Source organism: Bufo gargarizans, chromosome 7, assembly GCF_014858855.1.
Source record: "Bufo gargarizans isolate SCDJY-AF-19 chromosome 7, ASM1485885v1, whole genome shotgun sequence".
Taxonomy (NCBI): Eukaryota; Metazoa; Chordata; class Amphibia; order Anura; family Bufonidae; genus Bufo; species Bufo gargarizans.
The window spans coordinates 14,737,235-14,753,799 of record NC_058086.1 but is presented as its reverse complement, the minus strand read 5'-3'; the positions used below and the strand labels follow the sequence as shown (position 1 = coordinate 14,753,799).

General features: G+C 43.5%; 1 protein-coding gene across 1 annotated transcript in view; it reads left to right on the top strand.

The window, feature by feature from the left end:
- The window catches only part of RANGAP1 (Ran GTPase activating protein 1), a 37,289-nt gene extending 21,298 nt beyond the window's left edge, over window positions 1-15,991 (top strand). The window contains exons 9-16 of the mRNA XM_044301871.1: window positions 4,329-4,428; window positions 8,301-8,385; window positions 9,760-9,940; window positions 10,515-10,631; window positions 10,739-10,841; window positions 13,079-13,167; window positions 14,510-14,631; window positions 14,790-15,991. Of these exons, the coding sequence (XP_044157806.1) occupies window positions 4,329-4,428; window positions 8,301-8,385; window positions 9,760-9,940; window positions 10,515-10,631; window positions 10,739-10,841; window positions 13,079-13,167; window positions 14,510-14,631; window positions 14,790-14,859 (867 nt within the window). The 3' untranslated portion in view covers window positions 14,860-15,991. The remainder of the gene's footprint in view (window positions 1-4,328; window positions 4,429-8,300; window positions 8,386-9,759; window positions 9,941-10,514; window positions 10,632-10,738; window positions 10,842-13,078; window positions 13,168-14,509; window positions 14,632-14,789) is intronic.
- Window positions 15,992-16,565: the final 574 nt, after the last annotated feature.

Here is a 16,565-nt window from a genome sequence, read left to right as displayed (position 1 = left end):
GAAACCTTCCTTTCGCCCTAGGGTCACATCTTCCCGTTATCAGTCCTTTCGTAGGTTTACGGGCACTCGTCCAGCGGCCCCACCTGCATCTAGGCCACCCAATCAGGACCAGCGAAAAGGGCCATCCTTCAAACCCCAGCCAGTATGGCGTCCACGAGCGCAACAGCCTCGCTCCGCTCCCGGGAAACAGCCCTCAGCATGAAGGTGCGGCCCCACCCTTACAGGTGGGGGGTCGTCTCCTTCTTTTTCAGGAAATGTGGCAAACTCTTATATCGGACGATTGAGCACGAGAGGTGACATCAGGATACAAGATAGAATTCAAATCTATCGCACCCAACCGTTTTTTCCTCTCCCAGCCGCCCAAGGATCCAGGTCGGGCGGCTGCTTTCTTCCAAGCAGTCCAGTCCCTTCTCATACGGGGTGTGATAATTCCGGTCCCCTTACACAAAAGATTTTCAGGTTTCTATTCAAACCTTTTTGTAGTACCCAAAAAGGAAGGCGATGTTCGCCCAGTGCTGGACCTCAAGATAGTGAATCGCTTCCTCCGCATTCAACGGTTCAAGAAGGAGTCACTCCGCTCCGTGATTGCCTCTTTGGTACAGGGGGAACTCATGGCGTCGATAGACATCCAAGACGCCTACTTACACGTTCCCATTGCACCCGCTCATCAACGTTTTCTTCTTTTTGCCATTCATTCATGTCACTACCAGTTCGTCGCCCTGCCATTCGGCCTAGCAACAGCTCCGAGAGTGTTCACAAAAGTGTTTGCCCCCCTGCTGGGTCTCCTGCGCTCCAGGGGCATCACTCTCCTCCCATATCTAGACGATATCTTGATCAAAGCATCTGCGGTCTCCCAATGCGAGGAGAGTCTTTAGATCACTTTGAGCACCCTGTCCCGCTTCGAGTGGATAGTCAATTGGCGGAAATCCTGCTTATCTCCCACCACACAAATCAGGTTTTTGGGCATGATACTAGATTCAGGTGCAGCCGTGGTACGCCGGCCATTGGACAAGAGCGTGGATATTCAGAGATCTATACGCATATTACTCCAACGCCGCAATACGTCTATCCGCAATTGCATGCGGGTGCTGGGCATGACGGTGGCCTCCTTCGAGGCCATTCCCTTCACTCAATTTCACACGAGGTGTTTTCAACGAGCCATCTTTTCATCTTGGGACAAATCCCCGGATTCTCTGGATCGCCATATGCGGCTGTCTCTTCGAACACGTACAGCCCTTGGTTGGTGGACAGAGTCTGCGCACCTGTTGGCGGGGAAATCCTTCCTTCTAGTGATATGGACGATCATTACAACAGACGCCAGCCTTTGGGGTTGGGGCGGAGTTCTCGCCACACGGACGGTCCAGGGTGTTTGGTCTCCATCGGAGTCCAAACTTCCCATCAACATACTGGAACTCCGGGCCATTTATCTCTCCCTTGTCCATTGGACACCACTTCTGCAGGGTCGTCCGATCAGGGTGCAGTCGGACAATGCCACAGCTGTGACCTACATCAACCACCAAGGAGGGACTCGCAGCCTTCTTTTGCAGTGGGCGGAGTCCCATGTTCCGATGATTTCGGCAGTCTTCATCCCGGGAGTGGACAACTGGACGGCAGACTTTCTCAGCCGGACAACAGTGGACCCGGGGGAGTGGTCCCTCCATCCGGCGGTGTTCGAGGCCATCTGTCTCAGGTGGGGAAGTCTGGAAGTGGACTTAATGGCGTCCAGGTTCAATCACAAGCTTCCGTGCGTCCTCTCTCGCGAGGGGGATCCAACAGCACACGGCGTGGATACTCTTGTGGCACCTTGGGACAGCTTTGCGTTTCATTACGTGTTACCACTTCTACCTCGGATCCTACGCAGCATCAGGAAGGAAGGCATCAAGACTATCCTGATCGCCCCAGACTGGCCTCGACGAGCTTGGTACTCAGAACTCATTCTTCTGCTAGGAGATGCTCCGTGGCCTCTGCCAATCAGAACCGATCTACTCGCCCAGGGCCCAATCTTCCATCAGAGTTTAGATACGCTATGTTTAACGGCGTGGCTGTTGAAACCTTTCTGTTGAATCGCAGAGGTTTTTTTGATGCGGTCATTCGAACCATGATTAGGGCCAGGAAACCTTCCACTTCTAGGATTTACTACCGGACCTGGAAATCCTTCTTGCGTTTCTATGAGGACGAGCTCTTCCTCCCAGGCGTTTTTCCCTTCTGACGGTTCTAGTGTTCCTTCAGTCAGGATTGGACCTGGGCATGGCTCTCAGTTCCTTCAAAGGGAAGGTCTCTGCCCTGTCTATTTTTTATTTTTTTCCAACGTACTCTAGCCGTCCTAGGTCCGGTCAAGACTTTCTTGCAAGGAGTAGCTCACACCGTTCCCACATATCGGTCCCCATTACATTCTTGGGACCTGAACCTGGTTCTCGGTGCACTCCAGACAGCGCCGTTCGAACCTCTGAGTGAAGTTTCCATCCGTCTACTTTCCTGGAAAGTGGCCTTTTTAGTGGCCATTACCGCTATTCGATGGGTTTCGGAACTGGCAGCTCTCTCCTACAAGGAACCTTTTTTTGTGTTTCACCAAGATAAGGTGGTTCTTTGTCCAGTGCAATCTTTTTTACCAAAGGTTGTTTTTGCCTTTCACGTGAACGAGGACATTGTTTTGCCCTCAGCCTTCTCATCCGCAGGAGGTCTCCCTCCATCGTCTGGATGTAGTATGGGCCTTGAAGATCCATCTGTCAGTGGTGGCCCCCTTTAGACGCACTGACGCTCTGTTCGTTATCTCGGAAGTCCCTCGTAAAGGTTTGGCGGCTTCAAAGGTGACTATTGCTCGGTGGATTCGCTCGGCCATTGCCGAGGCCTATCGTTCCAGGGACAAGGTTCCTCCACCCGGGATCATGGCTCACTCTACCAGAGCGGTCGGGGCTTCTTTGGCACACCTCCACCACGCTTCTGCGTCCCAGTTGTGTAAAGCAGCGACTTGGTCCTCTCTACACACATTTTACTGGGTGCATTCATTGGCCTCGTGGATGCTTCTCTTGGCCGCAGGGTTCTGCAGGCCGCAGTTCAGTGACTTCCATAAAGAGTTGGTTTGGGAGAATTTTGTTTCCCTCCCCGGGGACTGCTTTAGGACGTCCAACGGTCCTGTGTCCCCCAATGATATGAGCGAGAAAATTAGATTTTTGTGAACTCGCCTGTAAAATCTTTTTCTCGCTTGATTCATTGGGGGACACAGCACCCACCCACATATTGTTGTGAGGCAAGTGGGGTTCCTGTTTTGTCTGTTGGGACCTTGTTTGGTTCGGTCTCATGACAGTGTACAGTTTTCTGTTGATTTTTACTTTAATTTGGTCTCTCCTACTGCTGGAGCACAAACAGAAGTGCTCTCTCCAGGCTGGAGGGGGTATAGCCTGCAGGGGAGGAGCTAACCGTTTTCAGCCTAGTGTCGCCTCCTAGTGGCAGCAGCAAGCTATACCCACGGTCCTGTGTCCCCCAATGAATCAAGCGAGAAAAAGATTTTACAGATGAGTTCACAAAAATTTAATTTTTTTTCCCTACAGAGCACATTATTATTGGTCCCTGATGGTTACTGTGCTGAAGGCATATCTTCTGCACAGTAACCATGTCTGCGCCATTTAGTATTTTTTTTTAATCAGATGTGGGAGGCGGGCGCCCTAATAACTTTATTTAACACATCTGGACCTTATCGGTGCATAATTTGAACTTCTCTCTCCTCTCATGAGAGATCTTACTGAGTGTGGGGGGTGAGGATTGGGACCCAGCTTAGGGCCAGAAGCGCTGGGGGACCCGATCGCTGCACTGGAGACTTTCTCCCTCCTCTCTTACATGAGAGGAGGGAAAAAGTTTAGTGCGGGCAGCTCCGCTGCCGGCATTTTCTGTGACCGCTGTGCTAGTGTATCACGGCGATCATGTGATCTTGTCACGGTCTCTGATCACTGCCCCGAGCCCTCAGCTACATCATTTGATTTTATCGCTAACTTGGGCTGAAGTGCTGACGTAAAAAGGCCCCTTAGTGACCGGTAAAAACACGTATGGGTGGTCACTAAAGGGTTAATAGAAGTTCAGATCTAGGCAAACGATTGATCATTTGTTTTAACTTGTGTATAACCAGCTTGATTTTGTGTTTGTCTTGTAACTTTCTGTGGGAAAAAATGTATAAAAGGAGATATAAAAAAATAAATACAAATAAATAAAGCTCAACTTTTCAGTAAGAACTTTTTTTATTTTATTGCAACTGAGCTATATCCGAAAAATTATTTGTTCTGGTTAACAAAAAAATTTCTGTATTAAATTACATTTAATTTTGCCCTTCATGACAGGAACTTAACCTTTCCTTCTGTGAAATTGAACGTGAAGCAGCTGTTAGTTTGGCTGAATCCATTGAAGATAAATCTGAGCTTGAGAAATTGGATATAAATGGTAAGTTTAAAATTTTAATTTTTATTTATTTATTTTTTTTGTAAATTCTTTAACCACCTCAGCTCCCCTAGCTTAAACCCCCTTAATGACCAGACCACTTTTTACAATTCTGCACTACACTACTTTCACGGTTTATTGCTTGGTCATACAACTTACCACCCAAATAAATTTTACCTCCTTTTCTTCTCACTAATAGAGCTTTCATTTGGTGGTATTTCGTTGCTGCTGACATTTTTACTTTTTTTTTGTTATTAATCGAAATTTATTTTTTTTTTTTTTTTTACATTTTTCACTTTTGGTTGTAATTTTTTTTCAAAAAAACTACATTTCTATATAAATTTTTCACTAAATGTATTGTTCTATATGTCTTTGATAAAAAAAAAAATGGTTTGGGTAAAAGTTATAGTGTTGACAAACTATGGTACAAAATTGTGAATTTCCGCTTTTTGAAGCAGCTCTGACTTTCTGAGCACCTGTCATGTTTCCTGAGGTTCTACAATGCCCAGACAGTAGAAAAACCCCACAAATGACCCCATTTCGGAAAGTAGACACCCTAAGGTATTTGCTGATGGGCATAGTGAGTTCATAGAACTTTTTATTTTTTTGTCACAAGTTAGCGGAAAATTATTTATTTATTTTTCCTTACAAAGTCTCATATTCCACTAACTTGTGACAAAAAATAAAAACTTCCATGAACTCACTATGCCCATCATGAAATACCTTGGGGTGTCTTCTTTCTAAAATGGGGTCACTTGTGGGGTAGTTATACTGCCCTGGCATTTTAGGGGCCCTAATGCGTGAGATGTAGTTTAAAATCAAAATGTGTACAAAATGCCCTGTGAAATCCTAAAGGTGCTCTTTGGAATGTGGGCCCCTTTGCCCACCTAGGCTGCAAAAAAGTGTCACGCATGTGGTATCGCCGTACTCAGGAGAAGTTGGGCAATGTGTTTTGGGGTGTCTTTTTACATATACCCATGCTGGGTGGAAATGGGTGAGAAAAATATCTCTCTATAATGACAACTTTTCCCTTTTGTATAAAATAAAAAAATAAAAAAATAAGGGAAAAGTTGTCATTATAGAGATATTTTTCTCACCCATTTCCACCCAGCATGGGTATATGTAAAAAGACACCCCAAAACACATTGCCCAACTTCTCCTGAGTACGGCGATACCACATGCGTGACACTTTTTTGCAGCCTAGGTGCGCAAAGGGGCCCAAATTCCTTTCAGGAGGGCATTTTTAGACATTTTGGATTCCAGACTTCTCACGCTTTAGGGCCCCTAAAATGCCAGGGCAGTATAAATATCCCACATGTGACCCCATTTTGGAAAGAAGACACCCCAAGGTATTCAGTGAGGGGCATGGCGAGTTCATAGAAGATTTTGTTTTGTTTTTGGCACAAGTTAGCGGAAATGTATTTTGTTTTCTCACAAAGTCTCCCTTTCCGCTAACTTGTGACAAAAATAAAATTTTACATCTTGTGGTGTCTTCTTTCCAAAATGGGGGCACATATGCGGTATTTATACTGCCCTGGCATTTTAGGGGCCCTAAAGCATGAGAAGAAGTCTGGAATCCAAAATGTCTAAAAATTTTTACGCATTTGGATTCCGTGAGGGGTATGGTGAGTTCATGTGAGATTTAATTTTTTTTGTCGCAAGTTAGTGGAATATGAGACTTTGTAAGAAGGAAAAAATAAATAAAAAAAATTCCACTAACTTGTGCCCAAAAAAATTACTGAATGGAGCCTTACAGGGGGGTGATCAGGGAGTCTATATGGGGTGATCACACCCCTGTCATTGATCACCCCCCTGTAAGGCTCCATTCAGACGTCCGTATGTGTTTTGCGGATCCGATCCGTGGACCAGCAAAACACACATACGGACCTCTGAATGGAGCCAGCCTTACAGGGGGGTGATCAGGGAGTCTATATGGGGTGATCACCCCCCTGTAAGGCTCCATTCAGACGTCCGTATGTGTTTTGCTGATCCAATCCGCAAAATGCATACGGATGTCTGAATGGAGCCTTACAGGGGGGTGATCAATGACAGGCGGGTGAACAGGGAGTCTAATATGGGGTGATTAGGGGTTAATAAGTGACAGGGGGGGGTGTAGTGTAGTGCTGTTTGGTGCTACTTATTACTGAGCTGCCTGTGTCCTCTGGTGGTCGATCCAAGCAAAAGGGACCACCAGAGGACCAGGTAGCAGGTATATTAGACGCTGTTATCATAACATCGACTAATATACCTTTTTTAGGGGTTAAAAAAATCGCATCTACAGCCTGCCAGTGAACGATCAGCTAGTTTACCTCCGGTTCCTGTGAATGTGTGCGCGCGTTCCCAGAATATCTCACGTCTCGCAAGATGACGCCCCGGCGCGTCCATTCGGAATAACAGGGCCGCCGCAAAGACTCAATCCTGCGTACGGCGGTCCTGTAGTGGTTAAATACTTAGCTTTTTTTCATCACATGCTGATTTCGTATGCATAACAAATGGCAAAATCTAGGAACTAGGGTTGTTTCGGGTTTCAAATTTTATGATACCCAATCGATACCTTTGCCTGGTACCAACCTCGATACCAGGATTTGCCCTTCTACGATACTAGGCTTCGATATTGCGCAGTCTAGTATCAGAAAACAAGGAGCGCGCTGCTCTCAGCAGCACAGGGGAGAAGGAAGCAGTCTCTTCCCCCCCCCCCCCCTGTGCCGCTGCCACCAATGAGGAGAGAAGGGCGGGCGCACTGCGCCACCAATAAAAGTAAATGTAGGACCTTTTCATCTAGCAAAAAATTCTGAACTAAGCATCATGATATGTACAGCGGCGCCCAGGGATCTTACTGCACTTAGTATTATCCCTGGGCGCCGCTCCGTTCTCCCGCTATGTCCTCCGGTATCTTCAGGGACTTGGTTATACTGGGCGGAGACTGCCCTTGTTCTCCTGGGCGTCTTCTTTTCCCAGGCTGTAGCGCTGGCCTAATCGCTACCTACATCCTATACCAGTGGCATTCAGGTTTACTTTTTTTACTTTTTTGCTGCTTTTCTAAAGGCAACTTATAGAATTTAGTTTCAAATTTCAGATAATTTTATTTAAGTCGGAAATTGGATAAGTCAGAGAGGAAAAAAAACAAACACTGTGCCACAGAATAAGGCCGAATGCACACGGCCGTGAGCGGTCCGTGGAACCGCGGCCTGGATTCCTGCTGAGAGCAGGAGCGCACGGCGTCATTGGTTGCTATGACGCCGTGCGCTCCCTGCTGCCGCCACAGTACAGTAATACACTGGTAAGATCACACCAGTGTATTACTGTACTGTGGCGGCAGCAGGGAGCGCACGGCGTCATAGCAACCAATGACGCCGTGCGCTCCTGCTCTCAGCAGGAATCCAGGCCGCGGTTCCACGGACCGCTCACGGCCGTGTGCATTCGGCCTAAGTCGACTAATGGTACAGACACTTGAATACTCAGTCAAAAACAGAACAATAAACAAAACAAGAAAAAAAGAGCATATCACATGGGAAGTGTGGCATAGGACTTTGGATCTGTTGAACAGATAGGGCAGCAGGGGGATGGCCTCATATCGCCTACAACATATATAAATGATAAAGAACACCCAAAGCCTTTATAAAGTCACATACGATAGCCTCTGAGAGGAGGACAACCAAGGCTGCCAGAGTTTCAAATAAAGCGTCAACCGTATAATCTTGGATCGCTGCAATCTTTTTATATATGGCCATTCTATCCAACTTATAAAATGTAAATGTTACGCTAAGAACTGTATGTGAAAAGTGTCACTAAACTAAATATTTATATTAAAAAGCAGAATTGAAACTTTATTATGTTCAAAGGAATGATTTCAACTTGGTATGCTTGCTTTGTAGGAAATAACCTGGGTGAAGAAGGTTGTGAACATGTTCAGGAAATTTTGGATAGCTATAACATGAGCTCAGTGCTGGGGTCCCTGAGGTATGCAGTATTATTTTTTTGTACGTTTCTGTAATCGTACTGTCATCCAACCTCAACCTCCAACAATAATAAAAAATCTTCCAGTGTCATTTGACTTTGGACTTTTAGTGCTCTGCATATTGTTAGAGAAACTCCTCAGACAGGTGGTCTGACTAACAGGTCTTAGCAACTGTTAGCCCAGGTTTGAGCTTCAAACATTTTGCTTATTGGTAGACTGTTACAATCACGTTTCCCAACTGTCTTCACTAAATGTGGTCACCGTTCAAAGGTTTTGGTCTTCATGTTTAACTTATGTGCAAAATGAACTTGTCTCTTTCACTCTGCTTAGGCTACTTTCACACTAGCTGACCTCTGGCAGGTTGTTCTGTCGGGTGAACAGCTTGTCGGATCCGTCCTGTCGCTAGTGACCGTGTGCCCCCGGACTGCCGCTCCGTTCCTATTGACTATAATGGGGGCGGTGCGGAGGCACGGCGGCGCACAACGAGAGGCTGCTGGTATAAATGTCAGACATTTCGTAGTTTTATTCCGGCAGCCTCTCGCCATGCCCCCGTCCCCATTATAGTCAATGGGGACGGAGCGGTGGTCCGGGGGCACCCGGTCACTAGCGGCAGGATGGATCCGACAGGCTGTTCGCCTGACGGAACAGCCTGCCGGAGCTCCGTGCCGCTAGTGTGAAAGTAGCTTTAAAGGGTTATTTTTATTTTTTGTTTAGTTTTTTTTTTTGTTTATATGATGGGAAATCATACAAATCTAATATACATGTATTCAAAATTCTGATTCCATTTCTTTTATTTCATTTTATATCAGGCAGTTGACTCCTATATGCAGTAGGCCAGCCCATGTGTCAGTCCTATGTAATGCATCCACGGCCTAACTGAAACATGGCATCAGTCTATGCACATCCATATGATTTGCAACTAGGATTAGTGGTGGGATAATATTTTTTTGTTTTGTTATTACAGTAACTACTTCATTATATATATTCATATGACTGTCTGTCTCTAGGTGGTGATTTTAATAAAGTTTAATATAAAAAAACACAACAGCACAGAGATCTGCTTCTATACAAACACTGACAGACATGAGATGCTGCAGGTAGTGATACAATATACTGTATGTTTTGCTCCTCAATATACTACTATTCATTTCTTCGATGTATGGGCAGTTAACTGAAAGCCAAATCACATGACCTGTGATGGTCACATGACTGACACCATTGGAAGTCCTATCCTGCTCTCATGGATACACTTTACAGGGCTAAATAGGTTATACTAGTTTTCTTTTCTTTAGAGACCGTTATCTTAGCTGATATAATAAAGGTCTGAGCTAAATTGTAATCATTAAAACAGGAATACCTCTTAAATTTTTTTTCAGTGATGATGAAGGAGATGAAGATAACGAGGATGATGATGAGGATGACGACGACGAAGAGGAGGAGGAGGAAGATGGCGAAGAAGATGATGAGGATGAGGATGAAGATGATGAGGACGAAGAGGAGGAAGGAGATGAAGAGGAGGAAAATGAAGAAGAAAAGCCAAAGAAGTTTCCTCCTCAGGTAGTATTAACACGTTAATTAAAATGGGCTGGTTAGAGTAGATTGCGGGTTAGCAAGCATGATACCATAACAAATACAGGACTGGAGGCCATTTTAATACAAATTGGTAATTGCATAAAATATTGTTAGAATTGCTTCTCTTGGTAGGGGATGATACTGCTGTAAAACCATATTTAGTTTGGTGTAGGGAACTTGGAGTATGGAACTTGAAACACTTTTGGCTGCTCTACTGTCTCTTCAGGGATTGCTTCCCTTGTTGGGAGCAATTCAGATAGCAATAATAAATTACTGTATTGTTTCCACCCTTCCCCCTAATATATGCACACTGGGTAAGGCAGTGGTGGTCAACCTGTGTGTTTGGGATGGGATTCAACTGCCCATTGTCCCACTTCCATTCTAGTCATTGGTGGATGCAGGTGCAGCTGAGTGAGCAGGCCGAGCTGTTTCTAGATTTGCCGTTCACTATAATGGAAGATGACCATGCCTTGTGGTTTGCCTCCCTGCTGTAAGCAATGGGCCATGTCTGGAAACAAAATGGGTTAAAGTTAACCTGTTTCTTTTTTCTTTCTAAAAGGAATCCTCACCTGCCACCACTCCTCGTCCTCCTGTTGATGCATCCGCTTTCCTCAACTTTCCCTCTCCTGAGAAACTCTTAAAGATGGGTCCTAGGCGTTCAGCAATTATAGCTCAGGTATTGTGTACTACATATTACAAAATCTACAATACAAAGTACTTATGCTTGGTGAGGACCTACTGTAAGTTTTTCCTTTTTGTTTTTAATTTGTGTATTCATTTTAGACTGATGTTGCAGACACTGATAAGGTAGTACAGGCTTTCATCCAAATAGCCTCCGTGTATAGAGATGACCAAGAGGTAAAGACAGCGGTGGAAGAAACAATTGGTAAGGAACTGTGTTCATATGGCTGGACACTTAAAGGGATTTTAGGCATCACAAAATGTAGTATGTAGCATGTTCCAGGGCAGGAGAAGCTGAACAGATTGATTTTATGGCCTGCTGCGCTGGAGGATCAGTCACCAGGAATGAGCCAACTGTAGAAGATCAGAGGAGAAGAAGATACCGAAGTGCTGCTTGTATCAGTGAACAATACTTCAGGTGGAGATCTGTAAGTATAAGGTTTTTTTCTTTATTTTTATTGGGTATACGAATAATAAGTTTCAGGGCCATACAGGCCCTTTCGCCAGATTCGTACCAATCCGGCCCTGAAATTTATTTGTATACCCAATAAAAATAATAAAAACTGATCTTTGCCTGAAGTCTTGTTCACCGATATGAGCAGCACTTTGGTTTCTTCTTCCTCTTCAAAGATTGATATATAGTTTTTGAAAAAAGATAAAAATGTTGGACTTCAGAACTAAAGACCACCCTGTGCACAACTATCAGTGACTGACAGCTATCTGAATACACAGGGAATGCATAAGTCACGAAACAATGTCTCGTTGGAAGAACGAGTGAAACGTTTAAGAAATCTACAGTACGTCCAGTTGCCTTGATTTATTCTTTACAGATATAAGTCACGAAGACAAGTTTTACTGAATCATTCTACACAAAACTATGTATCACTGCTCAGCTCCTCCTGCTCTATAACCTTCTAGTCTTCCCTTTTTAAGGTGTGCGAGTGCGTGGCCGCGCAGCAATTATTGTGCCCCCGCAGCAATTATTGTGCCCCCGCTCAAAAGTTGTATAATGTCTGCTTAGCGCACCGCTCACCCTGCTGGCTAAATGCCCACTCATGATGACTTGCATTACATCCTTGTTCTGTGTGCTACTCAGCAGGGCGCCGCCTTACCCCATATTGCTGCGCTTCTGCTGCCTACTCCTACTTTTTCTGACCGGAAGAGGAGGACTGAGCATGCAGCAGCAGGTCGATGTAATGTGTTGGCTGCGCTATCTTAGAGGCTAGAGTGATGTCTGGACTCTCTCTCCCAGCTATGACTCAGCAGCTCATTGATTGGGGTTTTACCCTGTGTGTCAGGCTGGGATCTGGATGGTAATTAGCACCACACTGTTTGGGGTAGACTTTATTATTTTTTTTATTTTATTTTTTTGCTAGTTCCTCACATATGATTTGGGATCATTCACATGTTGTGTTTTATTATAATGAGAAAGATTTCATAATCAGGATTTGGAGAAGGGGCAGAGGGATAGCAGAGCAGGGAGAGGCTGGTGCTGCTACGGGGGGCTCATACCATGATCATGGGACCAAGACTGATGGAGCAGAAGCTGGACAGTTTGGTCATTGGTTCAGTACCAGGCTGGTGGGAACTTTGCTTACAGGGAATACTGCCCACAGAGCCTTTAATGTCCTGACGTTAGCTAGTGTCAGGACGTTCCTTCATGGCGCTCCATGCTGGCCCCCACCTCCTTCCTCATGCCTCACTGCTGCTACTGGAAGAGGAGAACATGTGCAGCGCTGCAATAGATGGGAAAAGAGGGGACGGAATCTTCTTAGACCTAGCCCCCCCAGACCCCCTCCAAAGTGTTAGTGGTGTGTGAGATCACCAAGGGCAATAACACCTACACTGTGGGGTTATGCTATATATTGTATGGATTATAATGTATACTTTACAGCAAGGTGTATGAAATGTATATTGTACGGCATGGTGCAGGGATTATACTGTATATTGTTCAGCATGGTGTATGGATTATAATGTAGATTATACAGTAGGGCTGCACGATATGGGAATTTTGTGCGATTGCAATTAGGGCCCTAAAAATTGTTATAACGATATGCCATGTTTTAAGGGAATTGTGCTAGAGGTCTATTTGCTGTGGATGGCACTGTTATGGGGGATGTGTGGATGGCACTGTTATGGGGGGGCTTATTATACGGAGGCCTATAATGCAGCATGGTGCAGGGAATATACTGTATTGTACGGGATGGCGTAGGGGGTTATACTGTATGCTCTTTAATGTGACAATTATTTTAGGTTTTCCTATCTCCCACCTTTGGTGCTGTGCCCAGCTCAGACAACCCCACTCAGCAGCTGCCAAGTCTTAAAGGGAACACTGTCTAACATGCAGCCTGCATTTTCTAGTGATAGGTTCCATTTTTAAATAGTCTGTTATTTCTTTACAACTTTTTATTTTCTTTTTTCTTTTTTTTTTCTTTTTTTTAGATGAGTTGATGAAGAAAGCTTTTAACACCTCTGCTTTCGAGCCAAATTTGTTCATTACCAGTTTGCTTGTTAGGATGGGACTTCTTAAGGTATGACCATTGTTTTGTTACAACTTTGTGTTGACAAATGACAAATGGGCTGTAACTGGGATTAACTTTCAAGAGTACCTGTTCGTTTATTTTTAAAGGGAATGTGCTATCAGAAAATGACCTATTGTTTAAATCGCGTTTTTATGTAGAACATATTTCTAAAGAATTCTGTTAATGTTTTTATATTTCTATGTCCATATCTATATTTAAACAAAAGACATAAAATCCTGCAGTTTTCACAATGGCCATTAAGCATTAATAATAGGCACCACTTCTTAGGGTCCATTCACACGTCCGCAATTTCGTTCCGCATTTTGCGGAACGGAATTGCGGACCCATTAATTTCTATAGGACCCACACTTCTGTGTCCGCAATTCCGTTCCCGAGAAAAAAATAGAACGTGTCCTATTGCGGACAAGATTAGGCATTTTCTATTAAGTGGCGGCGATGTGCGGTCCGCAAAATGCGGAACGCACATCGCCGATGTCTGTGTTTTGCGGATCTGTGTGAATTGACCCCAAGTCTGTACAGTTTATTCTAATCCTGCCTATAATGATATCACCTCTGTGTATAGATAAGACAGGATCGTCCATTCACAATAGGTGATTGTGAGAGCTTATCTATCCTTTCCTTGTACAATGACCTCTGCACAGGTCACAGAGCATACCCCTCCTGACCACTATGTCTATGGACCATATGGATGTCATAAAACAATTTTCTTAATGCTGTGTAATGGCTGTTAAGAACAGCTCAGGCAAGATGGCCGCCCCCAGATCATGACTAAGAACAACACTGTTCGAAACGCGTAGATCGTGGGGATAAGTGGGTCACAGTGTCACTGTTGCTGGATGTACCTAATTTATGGTGACAAAATAAAGACCGGGATATCTTCATTACGTCCTTCTGGTGCCGGAGCCTTTTTCTATTTGTGGCCGCCCCCATAATCATGTTCAGGGAAAAAGAATAATATTGTAACTTGATGGACCACTGTATTATCAGTCTCTGGGGTACATAATTCAGTTTCCTTGTAGCACAATCCGGACAATTTTATATAAATAATTATCTTGCAAGGGAACAGTGCTAACTACTGTGCTGCCGATTAGACAGATTGATTGGCCTCTTTCATCAGAATGAAATGGGCACGATTATAAGCAGCACAGACGGTTACACAGTGAGACATGCTGCCCAATAATCAGTAGACCGCAATCGTTCATCCCATATGTGCTTTGTATCTGTTTATATAATAGGCCGGTGCAAAAGAGCTCTGATGGACGTTTACCATCCATTGCCGGGAGCAGTTTTGTGTAATGGGTGTTTTTCATTTGTGGTGTGGTTTTTTTAGAGTGAAGAGAAGATAAAAGCGATCCCCCATCTGTATGGGCCATTACTGTCTTTAAATCATATCGTGCAGCAGGATTATTTTCAGAAGTCTGTCATTCCTATACTGTTGGCTTTTATTTCCAAGTAAGTATGAAAGATTAAATACTGAATTATCTAATATGTAGATGCCTTGTTTACATAGTTTTTCTTTTTAAGAGTCATCATCTCCTGAATTAATGTCTGAAGTTGTTAATTTTGTATTTAACTAAAATCTTTTTAAATATAGCTTTTTCTTTTTGTAGGCCAAATTGTGCACTCGAAACACAGCCTCAAGCCCGGCACATTCTCATGCAGACTCTTCATAACTTGTGACCCTTTCAGCAGGATTGGACTATGATGGCTCAGGTCCCAAATGTAGGACCATAAAAAAAAGAGGGAAATAATCACACAAACTTTGCCAAGAGACTTCAGACCATGCAGAGGGTCAAATGCCTTGCCCTTATCCAGAGCTCCTTTCCAGTCTCTCTGTTTACACGTGATTGGGTCTTTGCCCTACCTCTTGATACCTAATGACCCAGTTAACTTGGTCTGAATCTCAGGAAACAAAGTCTAAAACTGGACACTTATTAAATGTCTTTATTGCAGCATACAACAAAAATATATTGTATGGTGTCTTTGCTCCTTTACGATGATTGCTATGAAGCTCTTATCAAAATATTTAATGCTGTTTGGTTATAAATGGTCTTCATTTGGAATTTGATCCATAACTAAAGGTCTTAAAGGCAATCTGTCAGCCTCTCAACACCAAACTAGAATAAGCAATATTTAGTGTAAATGGCACGGAGTCAGATTATTATGCATTGTACTTCCCAGTTTGCAGGCGGCAGAACATAAAAATGCAAATTAATATGATTTTTCATTTCCACCATACATCACTTACTGTAGTCTGTAGTGTTGCCCTTTAAAGATGCAAATAATGAGTCTGTTCAATACCTGGTATATCTTAAGAATGTAGATAAGCTACTTCAGCACAGGTGTATCTGAGCAATGGGAAAAATTGAAAAGGTATTGGATAGCAAGTTTATAATTGAAGTGTATATAAAATGAATACCTTTTTTAAATTTAGACAAAGGCAATGCCCTTGATCTAGACGGATGTGTGGAAATCTATTTGTATATACTTTGTGTTTTTTAGTCATGTCACAATGTCTCCTTATTCTTGTAGAGGTAAAAAAAAAATAACTTTTACCTGCTTTTGAAAATATGAGGTTTTACAATGGCATCATAATATATTTTTTGGGAGTTTGTTACTGAGTGAGAGGTGGATTGCTGTTATTTTTTAATTTTTATTTTTTTAATTTAAGCCACATCATGAAGTTTCATACTAACACAAAATGTAATGTAGACTGCATGTTCTGCAAAACTAAAAACATTCAAATAAAATTACATTGGCGAAAAGCTCTAAAATTAAAGGGAAAATGCAAATAAAGGCATTCTTTTGGTTAGCTCCTGCCCAGTTCTGTGATTATCCTGGCCAACAAGCACTGAAGGTGTTCTTTTTCGTGAAAAAGCAAAAGAAAGATCAACCAGCACACTCAACTCTTATTTGGGTGAAGGCTTGTGTCACCTGCCAGAGATCCTTCAACTTGAAATGCATCAGAGGTCTAGCTGCTGAATGATGAGCGCTCCAAGATTAAAAAGGATCTTCTGCTTCCTAGCACATGCCTTTCCTTTTCAGCAATTGACATGATACCTCAACCTCTGACAGAGGCTACAGGTTAAACAGGACCCATTGAGTCACCTTCCCCTCTTATGTTATTACTTGGGTCATTTAGACTCTGGTCGGACTGGGATTTTCAGCTGTAATACAAAAATGACTTTGATTTAAAAAAAATTAAAAAAAGACCATACAACAAGAGGTAGAGCGTAGACTTACTGAAGTGAAGGATATGGTGTACACTGCTGATATTAACTGTACTCTACAACCAGGTCTTACAAGAAAAAGCAGAGCATATGGAAAATCAAAGGCAAATAAATAGTCAAGCAGATTTGCTAATGAAAGTGCAGCAGAATTCTGGC